Source organism: Carcharhinus amblyrhynchos, unplaced genomic scaffold, assembly GCF_965287045.1.
Source record: "Carcharhinus amblyrhynchos unplaced genomic scaffold, sCarAmb.v2.hapA scaffold_68, whole genome shotgun sequence".
In the NCBI taxonomy this organism is placed as follows: domain Eukaryota; kingdom Metazoa; phylum Chordata; class Chondrichthyes; order Carcharhiniformes; family Carcharhinidae; genus Carcharhinus; species Carcharhinus amblyrhynchos.
In genome coordinates, this window is record NW_027649808.1 from 139,349 (window position 1) to 161,082 (window position 21,734).

General features: G+C 44.2%; 1 protein-coding gene across 1 annotated transcript; it reads right to left on the reverse strand.

Moving 5' to 3' along the window:
* Positions 1 to 974: 974 nt before the first annotated feature.
* Positions 975 to 13,501, reverse strand: LOC145337731 (putative G-protein coupled receptor 139). The gene is made up of 2 exons (XM_080182570.1): positions 13,426 to 13,501; positions 975 to 1,906 (listed from the first exon to the last, which is right to left on the reverse strand). Exons 1-2 carry the CDS (start codon positions 13,499 to 13,501, stop codon positions 975 to 977), a joined length of 1,008 nt encoding a protein of 335 aa, XP_080038696.1.
* Between the last annotated feature and the right edge of the window lie 8,233 nt (positions 13,502 to 21,734).

Consider the following 21,734-nt stretch of genomic DNA (forward strand, 5'->3'; position numbering starts at 1 on the left):
TTAACACTTGCTATTTCCTGGGGAAATGTGGGGTCATTGCCACCGTAACAATGTTCTTTACAAATCACTGCATAAACTGACCTTACGCTGGAATATGACCTGCTGAATGATTTAAACCACCAACCCCCAGTGATCTGGAACATCATCACCAATCTGTCCCACTACCTCTTCACTGTTTAGCTTGATTATCTTTTTTTTAATTTGTGGAGGAGTAAATGAGCACCTACTCTCCGAGATTAAACATCTGCACTCGACAGTAGCTCCTGTTAACAATAGTCTGAATAATGGAGTAGAATGGAATAGAATAGAATAATAGAACTGAATATTCAGACACACACCAGCTTTTGTGAGGTTCTGATGGAATATGTTTCATCTATTCCGTCTCTGCAGTTCCTGAATCCTCTGTGAATCTATCACTGTCTCTCTTCTCTCGCTCTCTCTCTCTCTCAGATTTTGCTTCTCTCTCCCCCTCTGCTCCCATGCTCTCACTGTGGGTCTTTCCCTCTCTGATTATATTTCTTTCATTCGCTCTCTCTCTCTCTCTCTCTTACCCCCCCACCCCACTTCTATCTCTGTCTCTCTGTCTCTCTCTCTCTTCGTGTTATTTTCATTCCCCCATCTCACTTTGTTCCTTTTTCTCCCTCTCTATGTCTATTTTGCCAACTGTCTTACTTCCTACCTCACCATCTCCCACTCTGTCTCCATTGTTGTAGTTCCCTCGTTTTGTCCCAAGCTCTCTGACTCTCTGTCATTTTTTTTCTATCTATTTTTCTCTTTTTCGTTTTTTTTTGTCCTCCTTTCTCCCCTTATTTCTGTCTTTCTTTTTTTCTGTCTTTCTTTTGTCTATCATTTTCTTTCTCCCTGTCACTCTTTGTTTATCTCTCTTTCCATCTTCCTGTCTTACTTCCCCTGTGTGGCAAATGGGAGGCAGGTGATGACAAAGGGTTGATTTCCTGTCCAATTGGTGTGATAGATTATAAGTTTTTAAATAAGATTTGGACATTCCCATCATTGAATAATTTGCAGAATTGAATGATTGGGTATTTGATCACATTCTTCAACTGCTCTCTGAATGTGGTCTGGGTCACGGCGTAAATAGCAGTGTTTGTGCAACAACTCAGGAGCTGGAGCACAAAGCCCAATTCTTGAACATAAGAATCTAACCAAACTGACTGAAACCCCATATCATACATCCGCCTCCAAATAGAATAAACCATAAATGTTGACCATAACAGAATGAAATTGGCTGAGATAACAAATAGTAAAATGATGGATTTCCTTCGACTCTCCATTTCTGGGTCTCGGTGATTCTCTGCACTGCTGTGAGCCCGGAGTCTCCTGCGGGCTCTGCTGCTCATTAAAATGTGTCTGATGGTGAATGCATTGAGTAGCAGAATCAGGATGAATGGGACACCCGGGTTTAGGATGTGGTGGATGAACTCGATTGTTCCCCAGACAGGAGATCCCATAACTTCCCATGTGGAATAACAAAACCAGGGAAAGTTCATGACATAATACTTTCCAGTCAACATAAAATACCAGAAAATGTTCTTTAAACAGCTCAGCGCCGTCACTGTCCCCAGAACCACAGCTGCCGATTTCTCACTGCAATATTTACTTTTCAGCTTGGGGCAGCAAATGGCCACAAATCGATCAAAGGTGAAAGTGACGGTGAACCAGACAGAACAGTCAGTGGCTGCATAAAGCAGGACGGCGTGGATGTTACACACGGGGAGGAATAGCAGAAAGGAAAAATATTGCCAATAAACAATGGGAATCTGTCTCAATATCAGGTCGAGGATAATGACCAGCAGATCCCCCACTGACATGGCCACCAGGTAACGAGTGACAGATTTAGAGAGACCACATTTTCCACGGGAAAGGATCACAATCGTTACAATGTTCACTGCAAAGAAGATGAAGAAATAGTGCAATTATTTTTCAGACTGTCATCAAAGTTGCTCGTTCAAATGCAGAATGCATAGACGAAGGTTTTTTTGAGTCCGTTGGTACACGATCTCAGAATTTTATATCTTTCTCCCAATGGAAGAACAAAGAACAATGAGCAGTAGAACCTAGGAAAGGCCCTCAAAGTCTGCGCTGATCAGGATATCAGCCTAAACCCTATGCGATTACAGAGTCTGTATCCTTCCATTCCCATCCGATTCATGTATTTGTCTAGTTGCCCCTAAGATGTCTGTATTGTGCCTGCTCACACCACCTCCCTGGGCAGCGCATTCCAGACCTTCACCAGCATCTGTTTTAATAAACCTGCCTCACACATCTCCTCGAAACATTTCCCCATGAACCTTAAAACTACATTTCCTGGTACTTGAATTTTGAACCTTCCAAAAAAGCATCTGACTCACCAGTCTGTTCACACCATTCCTAATCTTATAGAATCATAGAACCCTACAGTGCAGAAAGAGACCCTCCGAGTCTGCACCGAACATAATCCTACCCAGGCCCTACCCCCATATCCCTACATATCATAACCATTCATCCCACCTACACATCCCTGGACACTAAGGGGCAATTTCTCAGCACGGCCAATCAGCCTAACCCACACATCTTTGAACTGTGGGAGGAAACTGGAGTACTCGGAGGAAACCCACGCAGACACGAGGAGAATGTGCAAACTCCACACAGACAGTGACCTGAGCCAGGAACCAAACCCTGGAGCTGTGAAGCAGCAGTGCTAACCACTGTGCCGCCGGGCCACCCCTAATATAACAGCTCAGCCCTCAAACTCCTTCATTCCCGTGAGAATGAACTGAGCCTGTTGAAACTCTGCTCATAGCTAACACCCTCCAGACCAGGCAACATCCAGGCAAAGATTTCCTGTACCCTCTCCGAATGCATCCACATCCTTCTAGTATTGTGGTGACCAGAATTGTGCACAATATTCCAAATGAGGCCGAACTAAGTTTCTGTGCAGTTGCAGCGTAACCTGAATGAAATTTCATTTCACGAGAGGCATTGAATAGAAGGAATTCGAGGTTAATGTGTGAAATCAAGGGCTATTTTACAAGAATAATTTGACAAATGTGAATTTATCCACTTTGGTAGAAAAATGGGAAGGCAGATTATTAAGTGACTGGCTGTGAATTAGAAGAGGGAAATGTCTAACCAGACCCAGGGGTCCCCATGCTCCAGCTGGTGAAAACAAGCGTTGCAGTTCCAGCAGGCAGGAGAGAAGGCAAATGATAAATTGGCCTCTATATTGTGAAGATTTGAGAATTGGAAGAGCGATAGAATCATAGAACCCTACAGTGCAGAAAGAGGCCCTTTGGCCCATCGAGTCTGCACCGAACACAATCCCAGCCAGGCCCTGCCCCCATATCCCTACATATTAAACCCTCTTAACATATTCCTCTAACCTAAGCATCCCTGGACACTAAGGGGTAATTTCTCAGCATGGCCAATCAGCCTAACCCACACATCTTTGAACTGTGGGAGGAAACCGGAGCACCCGGAGGAAACCCATGCAGACACGAGGAGAACGTGCAAACTCCACACAGACAGTGACCCGAGCCGGGAATCAAACCCAGGACCCTGGAGCTGTGAAGCAGCAGTGCTAACCCACTGTCCTACTGCGCCTCCACCACTGTGCTCCCATGCAGTGTTTGAGTGCAATTGGACAGGGCCTGGGTGAGGCCACATCTGGAATATTGTATACAATTTAGATGTCCTTATCTGAGGAAGGCTATAGAGGGAGTACAACAAAGATTTACCTGGCTGATTCCTGGGATGGAAGAACTGTCATACAAGGAGACATTAACTGGGATAGGGTTATATTCATTGGAGGTTAAACGAGGGAGAAGGGGATCTCATAGACACTTATAAAATTCAACAGAATTAGGATCCCCCTGCAACTGGATTCTGAACTCCTTAACAGACTGCAATCAGTAAGGACAGACAACAACACTTCCTTTACCATCATCCTCAACACTGGTGCCCTACAAGGCTGTGTTTTCAATCTCCAATGTACTCCTTAGTTCTGACTGTGTGCCCAAACTCTCCCCCAACCCGATTTCCTGGTTTGCTGAAGAAACCATCACAGTGATTCGGATCTCAAACAATGATGAGAAGGAGCACAGGAATGAGATCGAGAATCGAGTGAACTGGTGTGACAACAATAATCTCTTCCACAATTCCTCTGTCTATATCGATGGGGATGAAGTGGAAATGGTTGAGAGCTTTAAGATTTAGCTGTAAAGGACACAAACAACCTTTACCCCCATGGTGATGCTATAGATAAGAAAGCCCCACCAACGCCTCTACTTTCTCAGAAGACTAAGGAAATTTGGCAAGCCCACCATAACTCTCACCAACTTTTACCGATGCGCCATGGAAAGCATTCTTTCTGGATGTATCACAGCTCGGTCTGGGCTCCTAGTCTTCCCAACACTGCAGGAAAATACCAATGGTGGTGAATGAAACCCAGTCCATGGTGGGAGCCAGCCTCCCATCCATTCACTCTGTCTACACTTCCCACTGCAGTGGAGAAACAGCCCAGCAGAATGAAGGACCCCAGGCACCCCGGACATACCCACCTCCTTCTGTCGGGAGAAAGAAACAAGGTTCTGAAGACACGTACAAATCGACTCAAAAACAGCTTCTTCCCTGCTGCCATCAAACTATTGAAAAGACGGACCTCACACGGAGTTGATCTTTCTCGGCACCCGATCTATGACTGGAATATTACATTCTGCACTCTCTCCTTTCCTTCTCTAAGAACAGTATGACTTGTCGATATACTTTTCACTGTATACTAATACATGAGACAATAATAAATCCAATTATTTTCAAATCAGAGGCAGGGTAGATTCAGAAAGAATGTTCCTGATGGTGAGGAACCCAAAATTAGGCGTCAGAGTTTGAGGATAAGGGGTAAAAATTTTCAAATTGATGTGAAATTCCCGGCTCGGGTCACTGTCTGTGTGGAACATAGAACATAGAACATTACAGCGCGGAACAGGCCCTTCGGCCCACAATGTTGCGCCGACCAGTCTTATTTTTAAAAAAAAACATTGACCCACTAATCTAAACCAATCCCTTTTCGTCCATAAACCTATCCACCAATCTCTTAAACGCCCCCAAACTAGGCGCATTTACAACTGCAGCAGGCAGGGCATTCCAGTCCCTCACCACCCTCTGGGTAAAGAACCTGCCCCTGACATCCGTCCTATAGCTATCCCCCCTTAATTTAAAGCCATGCCCCCTCGTGCTAGACTTCTCCATCCGAGGAAACAGGCTATCACCATCCACCCTATCTAAACCTCTAATCATCTTATATGTTTCTATAAGATCCCCTCTTAGCCGCCTTCTTTCCAGTGAAAACAACCCCAAATCCCTCAGTCTCTCCTCATAGGACCTCCCCTGCATACCAGGCAACATCCTGGTAAACCTCCTCTGCACCCTCTCCAAAGCCTCCACGTCCTTCCTGTAATGTGGGGACCAGAACTGCACACAGTACTCCAAGTGCGGCCGCACCAGAGATGTGTACAGTTGCAACATGACGCCGCAACTCCTAAATTCAATCCCCCTACCAATAAACGCCAAGACACCGTATGCCTTCTTAACAACCTTATCTACTTGATTCCCAACTTTCAGGGATCTATGTACACATACACCTAGATCCCTCTGCTCCTCCACTCTATTCAAAGTCCTCCCGTTAGCCCTATACTCGACACATCTGTTATTCCTACCGAAATGGATTACCTCACACTTCTCCGCATTAAACTCCATCCGCCACCTCGCGGCCCAGCTCTGCAACCTGTCCAAGTCACCCTGCAAACTTCGACACCCTTCCTCACAATCTACCACACCTCCGACTTTGGTGTCATCAGCAAACTTACTAATCCACCCAACTATACCCTCATCCAGATCATTAATAAAGATTACAAACAGCAGTGGCCCCAAAACAGATCCCTGAGGCACACCACTCATAACCGAACTCCATGATGAATAATTACCATCAACCACCACCCTCTGTCTCCTATCTGCTAACCAATTCCTGATCCAAGTACCTAAATTACCACCAATCCCATACATCTGCATTTTCTGCAGAAGCATACCATGGTGAACCTTATCAAACGCCTTACTAAAATCCATATATACCACGTCAACTGCCTTACCCCTATCAACCTCTTTGGTCACCTTCTCAAAGAACTCAATAAGGTTAGTAAGGCACGACCTTCCCGCTACAAAACCATGCTGACTATCTCTAATCAATTCATTACTCTCCAAATAACTATAAATCCTATCCCTAATAATTCTTTCTAAAACCTTGCCCACTACAGAAGTAAGACTCACTGGTCTGTAATTCCCAGGGAAGTCTCTGCTCCCCTTCTTAAACAATGGGACAACATTCGCTGTCCTCCAATCTTCCGGTACTATACCAGAGACCAACGACGACCTGAAGATCAGAGCCAGTGGCTCTGCAATCACCTCTCTTGCCTCCCATAGAATCCTAGGGTAAATCCCGTCTGGACCAGGGGACTTATCTATTTTCAACCCATCTAGAATATCCAACACATCCTCTGTATCAACTACAATACTTTCTATTTTACACCCCATCACCCCAGTGACCTCCTCAGCTACATTCATATCGTCCTGCGTGAACACCGAAGAGAAATAATGGTTCAATGCCTCTCCAATCTCTTCCGGTTCCACACACAACTTCCCCCTACTGTCTGTAACTGGCCCTAATCTTGCCCTAACCAACCTTCTGTTCTTGACATACCTATAGAACGCCTTAGGATTCTCAATCCTATCAGCCAAAGTCATCTCATGCCCTCTTCTAGCCCTTCTTAACTCCCTCTTCAACTCCCTCCTAGCCAATCTAAAGCTTTCTACTGCACTACCCGAGCCCTCAAGCCTCATCCGAACATAAGCCTCCTTCTTCTTCCTAACCAAGAAATCAACTTTTTTGGTGCACCACGGTTCCCTAGCCCTACCAATTCCTCCTTGCCTGACAGGGACATACCTATCACAGACCCACAGTAGCTGCTCCTTGAAAAAACTCCACATTTCAGACGTTCCTAGTCCCTGTAATCTCCTAGTCCAACCAATGCTTCCTAATTCTCTCCTAATGGCCTCATAATTACCCTTCCCCCAGCTAAAACTACTGACCCGAGGTTCATGCCTATACCTTTCCATCACTAAGGTGAACGTAACCGAATTGTGGTCACTATCACCAAAAAGCACACCAACTTCCAAGTCTAGCACCTGGTCTGGCTCATTTCCCAGCACCAAATCCAATATAGCCTCACCTCTAGTTGGCCTATCTACATATTGAGTCAAAAAACCTTCCTGCACACTTTGAACAAAAACTGACCCCTCTAACGAGCTAGAGCTATAGCAATTCCAATCAATGTTAGTAAAGTTAAAATCCCCCATAACAATTACCCTATTACTTTCACTCCTAACCAGGATCGTCTCTGCAATCCTTTCCTCAACCTCTCTAGAACTTTTTGGAGGTCTATAAAAGACTCCCAACAGGGTGACCTCTCCTCTCCTATTTCTAATTTCTGCCCATACTACCTCAACAGAGTGGAGTTTGCACATTCTCCTCGTGTCTGCATGGGTTTCCTCCGGGTGCTCCGGTTTCTTCCCACAGTCCAGAGATGTGCGGGGTAGGTTGATTGGCCAGGCTAAAATTGCCCCTTAGTGTCCAGGGATGTGTAGGTTAGAGGGATTAGTGGGTAAATGTGTCGGGATATGGGGATAGGGCCTGGGTGGGATTGTGGTTAGTGCAGACTCGATGGGCCGAAGGGCCTGTTTCTGCTCTGTAGCGTTCTGTGAACAGAAATCCCTTCACCCAGAGGGGGTGAGTGTCTGGGATTCACTACCACGGAAAGTAGTTGAGACTTTTTTTTCAAGAAGAAATTTGATACAGCAATTATAGAACATAGAACATAGAACATTACAGCGCAGAACAGGCCCTTTGGCCCACGATGTTGCGCCGACCAGTTACAAAAACAATGACCCACTAGCCTATACCAATCCCTTTTCGTCCATAAACCTATCCAGAGATCTCTTAAACGCCCCCAAACTAGACGCATTTACAACCGCAGCAGGCAGGGCATTCCAATCCCTCACCACCCTCTGGGTAAAGAACCTACCCCTGACATCCGTCCTATAACTACCCCCCCTTAATTTAAAGCCATGCCCCCTCGTGCTAGCTTTCTCCATCCGAGGTAAAAGGCTATCACTATCCACCCTATCTAAACCTCTAATCATCTTATATGTTTCAATAAGATCCCCTCTTAGCCGCCTTCTTTCCAACGAAAACAACCCTAAATCCCTCAGCCTCTCCTCATAGGACCTCCCCACCATACCAGGCAACATCCTAGTAAACCTCCTCTGCACCCTCTCCAACGCCTCCACATCCTTCTTGTAATGCGGGGACCAGAACTGCACACAGTACTCCAAGTGCGGCCGCACTAGAGTAGTGTACAGTTGCAACATTACACTGCGACTCCTAAATTGGGGCTAAAGGGGTGAAGGGTTATGAGGTGGGAGGTAGGGGGGGAGGATATTGAGTTTGATGATCAGTCATGATCAAAATGAACGGACGAGCAGGCCTGAACGGTCACGTGGCTCATTCCCACTTCCTTTTCTTATGGTGTTAAGAATAGCGTTCAGGGGATGGGAAACAGGGTGTGAAGTGGAGGGGATATGGGTTCAGGAATCAGCAATCATTTCCAAAGGCAGTGAGGATATTAAAGAACAAAAAAACAAAGAAGAGGCTTCTCAGCCCTCCAAGCCTGTACCACCACACTGCCCGACTGATCTAAAACCCCCTACTCTTCTGGAGATCATGTCCTTCTGTTCCCACCCTATCCATGTATTTGTCCAGACGCCCCTTATAGTTCACTGTCTGCTTCCACTGCCTCCCCCTGGTGAGTCTCAGGCACAGTAAAAAGTCTGACAACACCAGGTTTTAGTCCAACTGATTTATTTGATAGTAAACTCACTAGCTTTCGAGGGGACTCCCTCTTCTTCAAGTGGTCTCAGGCAACCAGCCCCCTCTCTGTAAAAGAATTGCCTCGTACATTTCCTTTTAACCTTGCCCCTCGCAGCTTGCCCCCCTGAGCAAGTGACCCTTCTCACCGTGGAAATAGCTCCTGATTAGCCACTCTGTCCATGTCCCTCAAAACCTTGTGAGCTTCAATCAGTTTGGCCCTGAGCTGCTGTCAATCCTTTGAGATCAAACCAAGTTTCTCCAACCTCTCCTCATAGCTAATGCCCTCCATACCAGGTAACATCCTGGTAAATCTTTTCTGTACCCTCTCCAAAGCCTCGATATCCTTCTGGTAGTGTGGGAGACCAGAATTGAACACTATATTCCACGTGCAGCCTAACTAATGTTCTATAAAGCTACAACACGACTTGCCAATTTTCGAACCAAATGCCCTGGCTGATGCCTTTGTGATTATCTTTTCCATCTGCGTTGCCGCTTGCAGTGACCTGTGTACCCAGATCTCTTTGTCTATCAATACTCCAAAGGGTTCTGCAACTTACTACATGAGACATTCCAAAATGTATTGTCTCACATTTCTCCGGATTAAACTCCATCTGCCATTCCTCCGCCCACATCTCCAACTAAGCAATATCCTCCTGTATTCTTTGGGGCCACTGTTGTTTGTAATTTTTATTAATGATCTGGATGAGGGTATAGTTGGGTGGATTAGTAAATTTGCTGATGACACCAAAATTGGAGGTGTGGTAGATTGTGAGGAAGGGTGTCATAGTCTGCAGGGAGACTTAGATAGGTTGCAGAGCTGGGCCGAGAGGTGGCGGATGGAATTTAATGCGGAGAAGTGTGAGGTAATTCACTTTGGTAGGAGCAACAGATGTGTCGAGTATAGGGCTAACGGGAGGACTTTGAATAGTGTGGATGAACAGAGGGATCTAGGTGTGTGTGTACATAGATCCCTGAAAGTTGGGAATCAAGTAGATAAGGTTGTTAAGAAGGCGTACGGTGTATTGGCGTTTATTGGTAGGGGGATTGAATTTAGGAGTCGCAGTGTAATGTTGCAACTGTACACTACTCTAGTGCGGCCGCACTTGGAGTACTGTGTGCAGTTCTGGTCCCCGCATTACAAGAAGGATGTGGAGGCGTTGGAGAGGGTGCAGAGGAGGTTTACTAGGATGGTGCCTGGTATGGTGGGGATGTCCTATGAGGAGAGACTGAGGGATTTAGGGTTGTTTTCGTTGGAAAGAAGGCGGCTAAGAGGGGATCTTATTGAAACATATAAGATGATTAGAGGTTTAGATAGGGTGGATAGTGATAGCCTTTTTCCTCGGATGGAGAAAGCTAGCACGAGGGGGCATGGCTTTAAATTAAGGGGGGGTAGCTACAGGACGGATGTCAGGGGTAGGTTCTTTACCCAGCGGGTGGTGAGGGATTGGAATGCCCTGCCTGCTGCAGTTGTAAATGCGTCTAGTTTGGGGGCGTTTAAGAGATCTCTGGATAGGTTTATGGACGAAAAGGGATTGGTATAGGCTAGTGGGTCATTGTTTTTGTAACTGGTCGGCGCAACATCGTGGGCCGAAGGGCCTGTTCTGCGCTGTAATGTTCTATGTTCTATGTTCTATGTTCATCGCTATCCGTGAATCCATCAAACATTGTGTGGTCTGCAAACTTGCTGGTCAAACCAGTCATATTTTCCTCCAATCTTTTATACATATTCCAAACAGCAATGGTCCCAGCAGTGATCCCTGAGGAATGTCGATGGTTACAGTCTTCCATTCACAATCATACCCTTCCCCTGCTACCTCTGTCTTCTATGGCAGAGCCATTTCTGTATCCACTTTGCCAGCTCCCATGTGACTTCACCTTCTACACCTGTCTGCCATGAGGGACCTTGTCAAAGGCCTTACTGAAATCCATGTAGGCAACATCCACTACCCTACCCTCATCAATTCTATTTGTCACTTCCTCAAAAATCTTGTTCAAGTTACTGAGACATGACCTCCTTCCCACTCACAAAACCATGTTGTCTCTCGTTAATACGGCCACGTGTTTCCAACTGGGAAGAAATCATGTCTCGAAGAATTCTGGCCAATAATTTCCCAACCACTGACGTCAGTCTCACCAGCCTGTAATTGCCTGGATTATTCTTGCTACCCTTCTTAAACAAAGGAACAACATTGGCTATTCTCCATCCCTCTGGGACCTCTCCTGTAGCCAGTGAAGATATAAAGATTTCTAGCAAGGCCCCAGGAATTTCCTTCCTTGCCTCTCTCAGTATTCTGGGGTATATCCCATCAGTCCCTGGGATCTTGTCTACCTTAATGTTTCTCAAGAACCTCAATACCGCCTCCTTTTAGATCTGACCATGACTCAAACTACCTACACACCCTGTCCCAGACTCATCATCCACCATTTCCTACTCTTTTATGAATACTGCCGCAAAGTACTCATTTAATACCTCTCCAATTTCCTCTGGATCCACGTATAGATTCCTTCCCCTGTGCTCCCATTCCCTTCAGAATGCTTTCTGCCTGTTCAGAGTCATCCTGGACCCTGGCACCAGGGAGACAAGATACCATCATAGAGTCTCTTTCAGGTATACAGAATGTGAACCCCGATCTCTATGTGGAAGATTAAAATCCCCGACTATCACAACTCCTTGCAGTTGTCAGCTATCTCTCTGCTGATTTGCTCCTCCAATTCTCACTGACTATTGGGTGTTCTATAATACAACCCCATTAATGTGGTCAGACCCTTCCTGTTTCCCAGCTCCACCCAGAGGGCCTCTATCCTGCCTGAGTACCGCAGTAACATTCTCCCTGACCAACAATGCCACCCTCCCACCTTTTATCCCTCTGCCTCTATCACCCCTGAAACATTGGAACCCTGGAACATTGAGCTTCCAGTCCTGCCCCTCCTGTAGCCAAGTGTCTCTAATGTCTAAAATGTCATATTTCCACCTGTCAATCATTCAGCTCATGCCTTCCCCACAATACTCCTGGCATTGAAACAGACACACCTCAAAAGATTATTTCCACCACACTCAACCCTTCCATTGGTGATTCTGGTTGAATTAACCCGTTCTTTTACCCCTGTTCCACTATCTGCTCTGGCACTCCGGTTCCCATCCCCCTACAAATCTAGTGTCAACGCTCCCCAATAACACGAGCAAACCTCCCTGCGAGTATACTGGTCCCCTTGTAGTTTAGGTGTAACTCGTCTCTCTTGTACAGGTCCCACCTGCCCCAGAAGAGGTGCCAATGATCCAAGAATCGGAAACCCTGCCCCCTACACCAGTTCCTCAGCCTCGTGTTCATCTACCCAAGCATCCTCCTCTTACCCTCACTGGCAATGTTGTACAGGCAGCAATCCTGAGATTACTACCCTCGGGCTCCTGCTTTTTAACCTCCTTCCAAGCTCTCTATACTCTCTCTTTAGGACCTCCTCACTCTTCCTACCTACGTCATTGGTACCGATGTGTACCAGACATCTGGCTGATCACCTTCCCAGTTTAGAACACTGTGCACCCGATCAGAGACATCCCTGACCCTGGCACTCGGGAGGCAACAAACCACGCGGGAGTCTCTGTCCCGACCACAGACCCACCTGTCCGTGCCTCTGACCATCGAGTCCCCTATCACTACCGCTCTCCTCTTCTCCCTCCCACCCTTTTGCGCTGCCGAACCAGACTCAGTATCTGAGATCTGGCTGTCGTAGCTTGTCCCAGGTAAATCATGCCCTGTTACAGTATCTCATTCCGTATGCCTGTTGTGGAGGGGAATGGCCACAGGGGAACCCTGCTCTGCCTGTCCTTTCACATTTCCATTCCCTCTCCTTACAGTAACCCAATTTCCTGTGCTCTGATAGGTAACTACCTCCCTCAAGCTACTGTCTATAAACTTCTCATTCTCCCGAATTAGACGGAGATTGCCAAGCTCCTTCTCCAGTTCCCTAACACATTTTGCTCACAGCTGCAGTGGGATGCATCTTTTGCAGGTGTTGTCGTCAGGGATACCGACGGTCTCCCTGATCTCCCACATCCTGCAAGAGGAGCATTCCAACATCTCGCCTGGCATTTCCTGTTTCTTAAAAAAAAATAAACTTTCCAAAAACAAAAACCTACTCTCGCCTCTGCCTGTTCTTGCCAAAGCCCACTATGAGCCAAAGCCCTTCAGCCTTCACTCTGCTCCCTCTCTCTCCGCTGCCCACAGTATCGAGTGGCCGGCTCTTTAAACCTCCCGCTCACCACTAGCTGACATCAATCACCTTCTAGCAGTCACCCATCTATCTGCCTGCACCTTGGGTGTGACCGTGTCTCTAAAGCTCCAAACCATGACGCGTTCCACCAACCTCATGCTCCTAAGTGCATCCAGCTGCTGCTCCAACCTATCCACAAGGTCTGGAAGGAGCTGCCAATCGGGTGCACTTTCTGCAGATACAGTCGTCCGAGGTGCTGGAAGTGTTCTGGTTCTCCCACATCTCACAAGTGCAGCACTTAACCCCACTGGCCGACATTCCGAGCACCAATTCAATTATATAAGGACATTTATAAAACTCTTACCTTCAATTTACCTTCTCACAGTCACCTTTTTTTTTGGTTAGAGAAGGGAGGGAGGGTAACACTAATGTGTTGAAAGATTTACAGGTTAGATGGATTGGCCACGCTAAATTGCCCCTTAATGACCAAATATCAGTATACTCGGGGAATTATTAGGGTAAATGCATGAGGTTATGGTGATAGAGTCTGTATAATGTGCTCTGTCGGAGAGTCACTGCAGGCTCAATTGGCCAAATGGCGTCCGTCTGCACCGTGGGAATTCTATAATTTATATCACTCATTTTGTGAATCGCACTATTTCCCAACCCAGATACAAGACACAGTGTTAGATGGTAAATATTACAAAATATTATATTTCATCGCTGCAGACCCTGGAGAGATGTCAGTTCACTGTTGAAGAGCCTCGATGTGCCGGAGCGTGTAGATAACAGAATAAATGAATGAATGAAAGACAGAAAGAGAGAGAAAGAAAGAGAGAGAGAGAAAGAGAAAGAGTAAGTGTGAGGGAGAGAGTGAAAGACGGAAAGGGACTGTGAAAAGAAGAGAAAATAAAGAAGAAAGAGAGGAATAAAGAAAGAGAGGGAGAAAGGAAAGGAAAAGAGAGAAAGAAAGAGAAAGTGAGAAAAAGAGAAAATGTGAGGGTGAGATAGAGTGAAAGAGAGAAAGAACAAGAGAAAGAGACAAGGAAAGAAAGAAAGAAAGAAAGAAAGAAGAAAAGAAAGAAAGAAAGAGAGGAAGGAATAGATAAAGGAAAAAAGATAAAACGAAAGGAAGAAAGAAAGAACGAAAGAGAGATATAAACTGAAAAAGAGAGAAAACAAAGTGGGAAATGGAGAAAAAGAGAAAGAAAGAAAGAGAGAGAGAGGCAGAAAGACAGGAAGAAAGAAAGATAAAAGAAAGAAAGACAGAGAGAATGAGAAAAAAAGAAAGGCAGAGAGGAAGAAAGAGCGTAAGCAAGGTCAAAAGAGAGACAGGGAGAAAGAAAGAGGGAAATGGAGAAAGAGAGAATGAGAGAAAGGGGAATTAGGAAAAAGAGAGAGAAAAAAATGAAAGACAGACATGTAGAAAAAAGATAGAAAGGAAGATAGGAAAAAAGAGAGATGGAAAGAAAGAAAGAAAGACATAAAGAAAAAAAACATTGACAGAAAGAGAAAGAACAAGAAAAAAAGAAAGAGAGAGAGAAAGAAAGAACGTGAGAAAGAAAGTAAGAGAGACAGGAAGAAAGAGAGAGAGAAAATGAAAGAAAGAAAGAAGGACAGGGAGGAAAAAGAGAGAAAGAGAGAAAAAGAGACTAAGAAAGAGAGAACAGGAAAAAAAGGGAGAGGAATTCAGAAAAAAGATAAACAGAAAGGAAGATAGGAAGAAAGAAAAGAAAGAAAGAAGGAAACAGAAAGGGAGAGAAAGAAGCAGAGATAGAGAGAGAGAGAGAGAAAGAGCGACAGATAAAGAAGCAAAGAAGAAAGGAAGAAAAGGAGTGAAAGAAAGAGAGAGAGAAAGAAAGAGAGAGAGAGAGCGAGAACAAAAGAAAGGAGAGAGAAAAAGATAAGAAGACAGAAAGAATGTAAGTTCAGTTCACATTGGTCAATGCTCACAACGCTATCCAATCATTCCAGGATACTAGATTGCCCTGGAGACAGGCAGTGACTTACCCGGGACCCCAATCGCAGCCAGGATGGGGAAGTAAATCTTTTTGACCTTGTTAAGTGCCGAAAGGATGTTGAGCCTCATCAGAAAACTTGGAGATATTTTCTCCTCTGTTCAATCCAGCCGGTTTGGTGTGTGTTGGAAAAAATTCTGCCTTCTACGTTTTAGGAGGAACCCCTAATTTATGGGAAGGGGAAACAGGGTCCCTTGGTGCCTGGACTTATTTCCAATCGGTGAACAAACAAAGTCAGAAGCTAATGCTCCAAATCTCTTAACAATCACAGCGGAGTTTCTAATTCGAAAATTCCCTGAAGACAAGGGAAGGGATTCTGTCATTTTGAGACATATTTTCACTGATGTTTTTCTTAATATAAAGACATAGAAACTGGGAGCAGGAGGAGACCATTCGGATATTTGAGCTGCTCCATCATTCATTATCATCATGTCAGATTCTAAGTTCAATTTCCTGATCCCCACTTTCCCCCCATATCCCTTGATCCATTTAACCCCAAGAGCCATATCCAATTTCTTCTTGAAATCACACAAAGTTTTGACTTTGACTGACTTTCTGTGGTAGTGAATTCCACACATTCACCACTTTCAGGGGGAAGAAATGGCTTTTCACCTCAGTCCCAAAAGGCTTTTGATCCTCAGATTATGAGCCCTAGTTCTGGACTTCCCCACCATTCAAAAAACTCTTTCTGAATCTACACAATAGGTAAAATACACCTCAGGGACTAGTAGTGAGTCAAAGTGCAGTGGTTTAATTTTTCACAAGCTTGTGGGTGAAGTCACGATCCTAACAGCTGTTCTCTGGACTTCTCCCTGAATACAGGTTACAGATATTTATGTACATACTCCTGCCCCTGGTCACGTCCACAGTGCAGTTTCTCACAAACGTTGCTGCCTTGGTGATCTTGTCATTTGTGTTGTCCGTGTCATTGTATCTCAAGGCCTCGGCTGTCTCTGTTCTATCCCTCTATGTGACGCACATCTGCAATTTGTTTAGCCGCCGTACAGCATACAAGATTACAGGTTTTGCACGAACTGACGTACAAGGGTACAGGGGCCTGAATCACAATTTTACGTTTCGAAGGTACCTGTAGAGCAATTTATATTGATAAGGATTTATATCGATAATAGTTATGTATGAATTTATTGTTATCCGATCACAAAAAAAATGTGTAGAACACACTATTAAAAGACACAGAATGGATCCTGGCTGAATTAGAACACAATTAGCTGGGAAAATCATAAACTTATGTACGGCAAAAAGGACAGCTGCTTTTCTTATTGTCTGGGATACACAAAAACAAGTCATTCAATGCTCCGTACAAATCTCTTCATGTTACAAAGTTCATTACAGAGTTCATTAACCCTTTCCTTCTTCAGCATCATGACATTGCTGTTTTAACAGGTGAATTTGGCCTAAATATCTCTTATTTCTAGCATCGTGTGGAACAAAGAAAAAGGCATTCTTTCTCATTTTAAACATTGCCAATCTGTGAAGTATGGGAGCTAAACCTAAAAAAGCACCGGAGTTATTCACAATGAAGCTTTGTCCATAAGGCTGCCTTCAGCTTGGATTGAAAGCTCCAGTAATTCCCGGCGGTGACACGATGGTCTTGCTTTTTTAAGTGTTGCATTATTTTGGGTTGAATGGAATCCAATGGGTCAGTTTTGTTTCTGCATTGGTTCAAGTGGTTTGGGTTTATCCAGCTTGACATGGCGTGACTCGAGCTGAGCTCAAAGCAGATTGGACGGTTGAGTTTAGTTGAACGCTGAGATATCACTATGAGATAGTTTATGTTGACCTTCAATGTGTTACTATTTCAATGGTGGGCAAAGTAGCTGCACTTTGTTTGCCTAATAAATAACTATTTCATCGCAAGAGAAAAGTGTCTGTGCTTGTTTTTCAAATCTCTTTCAGATCTACCAGCCACAGACGTTTGTGTTCATAAACTTGTTTTAATAATTTTACTGTTGTAAACAAAGAAACAATGGAAAATTCTACATATAATCACTGACTTAGTGAATTAAGAACTTTCTTTCACACTTAACGCAATTAAGCACAAATTCGTAAAGCCATCAGAATTTATTTACACCCAGACTCGGGTAAGAATTGCTCAGCTCACAGGATCATAGAATCCCGACAGTACAGAAAGAGGCCATTCAGCCCATCGAGTCTGCACTGACAACAATCACACCAGGGCCCTACGGGGCCTAACCATCGTTCTATATAACTACAACATCATATGCCAACTTTTACACTCTATGCCCCGTCCAATAAAGGCAAGCCTGGCATATGTCTTCTTCACCACCTTGCCCACCTGGGGTGCCACCTTTAAGGATCTGTGGACTTGTACACCCAGATCCCTCTGTGTGTCTATACTCCTGATGGTTCAGCCATTAATTGTATAGCTTCCCCCCTACATTAGATCAACCAAAATGCATCACTTCACATTTATCTGGATTAAATTCTATCTGCCATTTGTCTGCCCGATTTCCCAGCCTATCTGTATCTATATCTCTGTCTATACAGATTGCTACCCTAGAGGTCCTGCTTTCTACTCTTCTTCCTAACTCCCTAAATTGTTCTTGCATGACCTCCCTGCCCTTTCTGCCGATGTCATTTGAACAGATGTGGACAATGATGCCTGTCTAATTTCCCCCTCTTTTTAGGATGCTTTCTCTCCGCTCAGAGACATCAGGACCCTGGCACCAGGGAGGAAGACTACCATCCCGGAGACTCATTCACACCCACAGAACCAAGAGTCTGTCCTCTAACTATTAGGTCCCCCATTACCATTACTCCCCTACTCTTCATGGTTTTGTGAAGGGTAGGTCATGCCTCACAAACCTTATTGAGTTCTTTGAGAAGGTGACCAAAGAGGTGGATGAGGGTAAAGCAGTTGACGTGGTGTACATGGATTTTAGCAAAGTGTTTGATAAGGTTCCCCATGATAAGCTACTGCTGAAAGTACGGATGCATGGGATTGAGGGTGATTTAGCAGTTTGGATCAGGAATTGGCTAGCTGATAGAAGACAGAGGGTGATGTTTGATGGGAAATATTCAACCTGGAGCTCAGTTACAAGTGGTGTACCTCAGGGATCTGTTTTGGGGCCACTGCTGTTTGTCATTTTTATAAATGACCTAGATGAGGGTGTAGAAGGATGGATTAGTAAATTTGCTGACGACACCAAAGTTGGAGGAGTTGCAGACAGTGAGGATGGATGTTACAGTTTGCAGAGGGACATAGATAAGCTGCAGAGCTGGGCTGAGAGGAGGCAGATGGAGTTTAATACGGAAAAGTGTGAGGTGATTCACTTTGGTAAGTGTAACAGGAGTACAGAATATAGGGCTAATGGAAGGACTCTTGGTAGTGTTGACGAGCAGAGAGATCTCTGTGTACATGTGCATAGCTCCCTGAAAGTTGGCACCCAGGTTGATAGGGTTGTTAAGAAGGCGTACGGTGTGTTAGCTTTTATTAGTAGAGGGATTGAATTTCGGAGCCATGAGGTCATGTTGCAACTGTACAAAACTCTGGTGCGGCCGCACTTGGAGTATTGCGTACAGTTCTGGTCGCCGCATTATAAGAAAGATGTGGAGGCATTGGAAAGGGTGCAGAGGAGGTTTACCAGGATGTTGCCTGGTATGGTGGGAAGGTCTTATGAGGAAAGGCTGAGGGACTTGAGGTTATTTTCATTAGAGAGAAGAAGGTTACAAGGTGACCTAATTGAGGCATACAAGATGATCAGAGGGTTAGATAGGGTGGACAGTGAGAGCCTTTTACCTCGGATGGTGATGGCTAACACGAGGGGACATAGCTTTAAATTAAGGGGTGGTAATTATAGGACGGATGTCAGAGGTAGGTTCTTTACTCAGAGGGTAGTAAGGGTGTGGAATGCCCTGCCTGCAGCAGTTGTGGACTCGCCAACTTTAAGGGCGTTCGAATGGTCAGTGGCTAGGCATATGGATAACATTGGAATAGTTTAGGTTAGAGGGTCATTAGATTGGTTCCACTGGTCGGCGCAACATCGAGGGCTGAAGGGCCTGTACTGCGCTGGAATGTTCTATGTTTGTTTCCAGGGCCATTCTGCTGCAGGGTGTGGGACCTGCTTTCCCTGTAAACAGACACACAGATAAACCCCGCTGTTTAATTCGGTGCAGGTGGAGTAACAGACAACAATCAGGAAAATCGGGTCCGAGGTTCTCGGATTGTTTGAACCTTCCAAGTTAAAGGAGAGTGTGCTGGCGGCTGTATAAACACACTGAGATTCAGAAAGTTTAGTGCAGAGACCGGAACGGCAAAATGTTCAGCGTTTTTCTTGAGTGAGTTGTTTAAGTATTGGAAGAGAATTTGCTCTAATACTAGTAATTGAAATACGTGTGATGGAGCAGGTTCAAAATGGGAGATGGAGTGAAACCGGCATGGCACTCAAAGTACGTTATCGAATGTAATTAGTATAGTAGTCAGACTGATATGACTGAATGAAATATAACCAATATAATTACCCATGTAACCCACCAAAGTTGGTATAGTAAACACTTATTAATGAATATAGACAGTAGCCTCCTGAGGAACACTGGACATTGTCCAGCTGTCCAGCTTAATACGTGACTATAGCAAAAAGGAGAGTAAAATAAACATGTTTTCTTCACTAATTGATCTAAGTTAGCTAAACCACGATTATTGTAGAAACAGAATAGTTTGGATAAGGGCAGAGACTGGAACTACCATGGTTTCAAGGGCAAAGAGATGTACTAATGAGGGACCAATCTCAAGCAGGGTAGATAAAGGGCTAGCCCAGAAATAATGATGGTTAAAACAAGGAAATCTAAGGGTAAGAGAAGAGTTCTGAGATATGGAGCTGTAATGTGTATAAAAAGACTGTAAGCAGAATGATTCATTGGATGGTTCTGGACATCCTGGCTTTATTGTCTTGTACTGGAGGATAAAGTCTACTGCTTGGAAGATCAAGACTCAGACTCTCTGTTCTAATCGGCTAAAATCATTTGTCGTCCTGGGGAACCACGACATGCCCTACACTAAACAGAGATTTTAAACAGTACCCTACACTAAACAGAGATTTTAAACAGTACCCTACACTAAACAGAGATTTTAAACAGTGCCCTACACTAAACAGAGATTTTAAACAGTACCCTACACTAAATGGGGATTTTAAACAGTATCCTACACTAAACAGAGATTTTAAACAGTACCCTACACTAAACGGGGATTTTAAACAGTGCCCTACACTAAACAGAGATTTTAAACAGTACCCTACACTAAACAGAGATTTTAACCAGTGCCCCACACTAAACAGAGATTTTAAACAGTGCCCCACACTAAAAAGAGATTTTAAACAGTGCCCTACACTAAACAGAGATTTTAAACAGTGCCCTACACTAAACAGAGATTTTAAACAGTGCCCCACACTAAACAGAGATTTTAAACAGTGCCCTACACTAAACAGAGATTTTAAACAGTACCCTACACTAAACAGAGATTTTAAACAGTGCCCTACACTAAACAGAGATTTTAAACAGTGCCCTACACTAAACAGAGATTTTAAACAGTGCCCTACACTAAACAGAGATTTTAAACAGTACCCTACACTAAACAGAGATTTTAAACAGTACCCTACACTAAACAGAGATTTTAAACAGTGCTCTACACTAAACAGAGATTTTAAACAGTACCCTACACTAAACAGAGATTTTAAACAGTGCCCTACACTAAACAGAGATTTTAAACAGTGCCCTACACTAAACAGAGATTTTAAACAGTGCCCTACACTAAACAGAGATTTTAAACAGTACCCTACACTAAACAGAGATTTTAAACAGTGCCCTACACTAAACAGAGATTTTAAACAGTGCCCTACACTAAACAGAGATTTTAAACAGTACCCTACACTAAACAGAGATTTTAAACAGTGCCCTACACTAACCAGAGATTTTAAACAGTGCCCTACACTAAACAGAGATTTTAAACATTGTCCTACACTAAACAGAGATTTTAAACAGTGCCCTACACTAAACAGAGATTTTAAACATTACCCTACACTAAACAGAGATTTTAAACAGTACCCTACACTAAACGGAGATTTTAAACAGTACCCTACACTAAACAGAGATTTTAAACAGTACCCTACACTAAACAGAGATTTTAAACAGTGCCCTACACTAACCAGAGATTTTAAACAGTGCCCTACACTAAACAGAGATTTTAAACATTGTCCTACACTAAACAGAGATTTTAAACATTGTCCTACACTAAACAGAGATTTTAAACAGTGCCCGACACTAAACAGAGATTTTAAACAGTACCCGACACTAAACAGAGATTTTAAACAGTGCCCTACACTAAACAGAGATTTTAAACAGTACCCGACACTAAACAGAGATTTTAATCAGTACCCCACACTAAACAGAGATTTTAAACAGTACCCTACACTAAACAGAGATTTTAAACAGTACCCTACACTAAACAGAGATTTTAAACAGTGCCCTACACTAAACAGAGATTTTAAACAGTACCC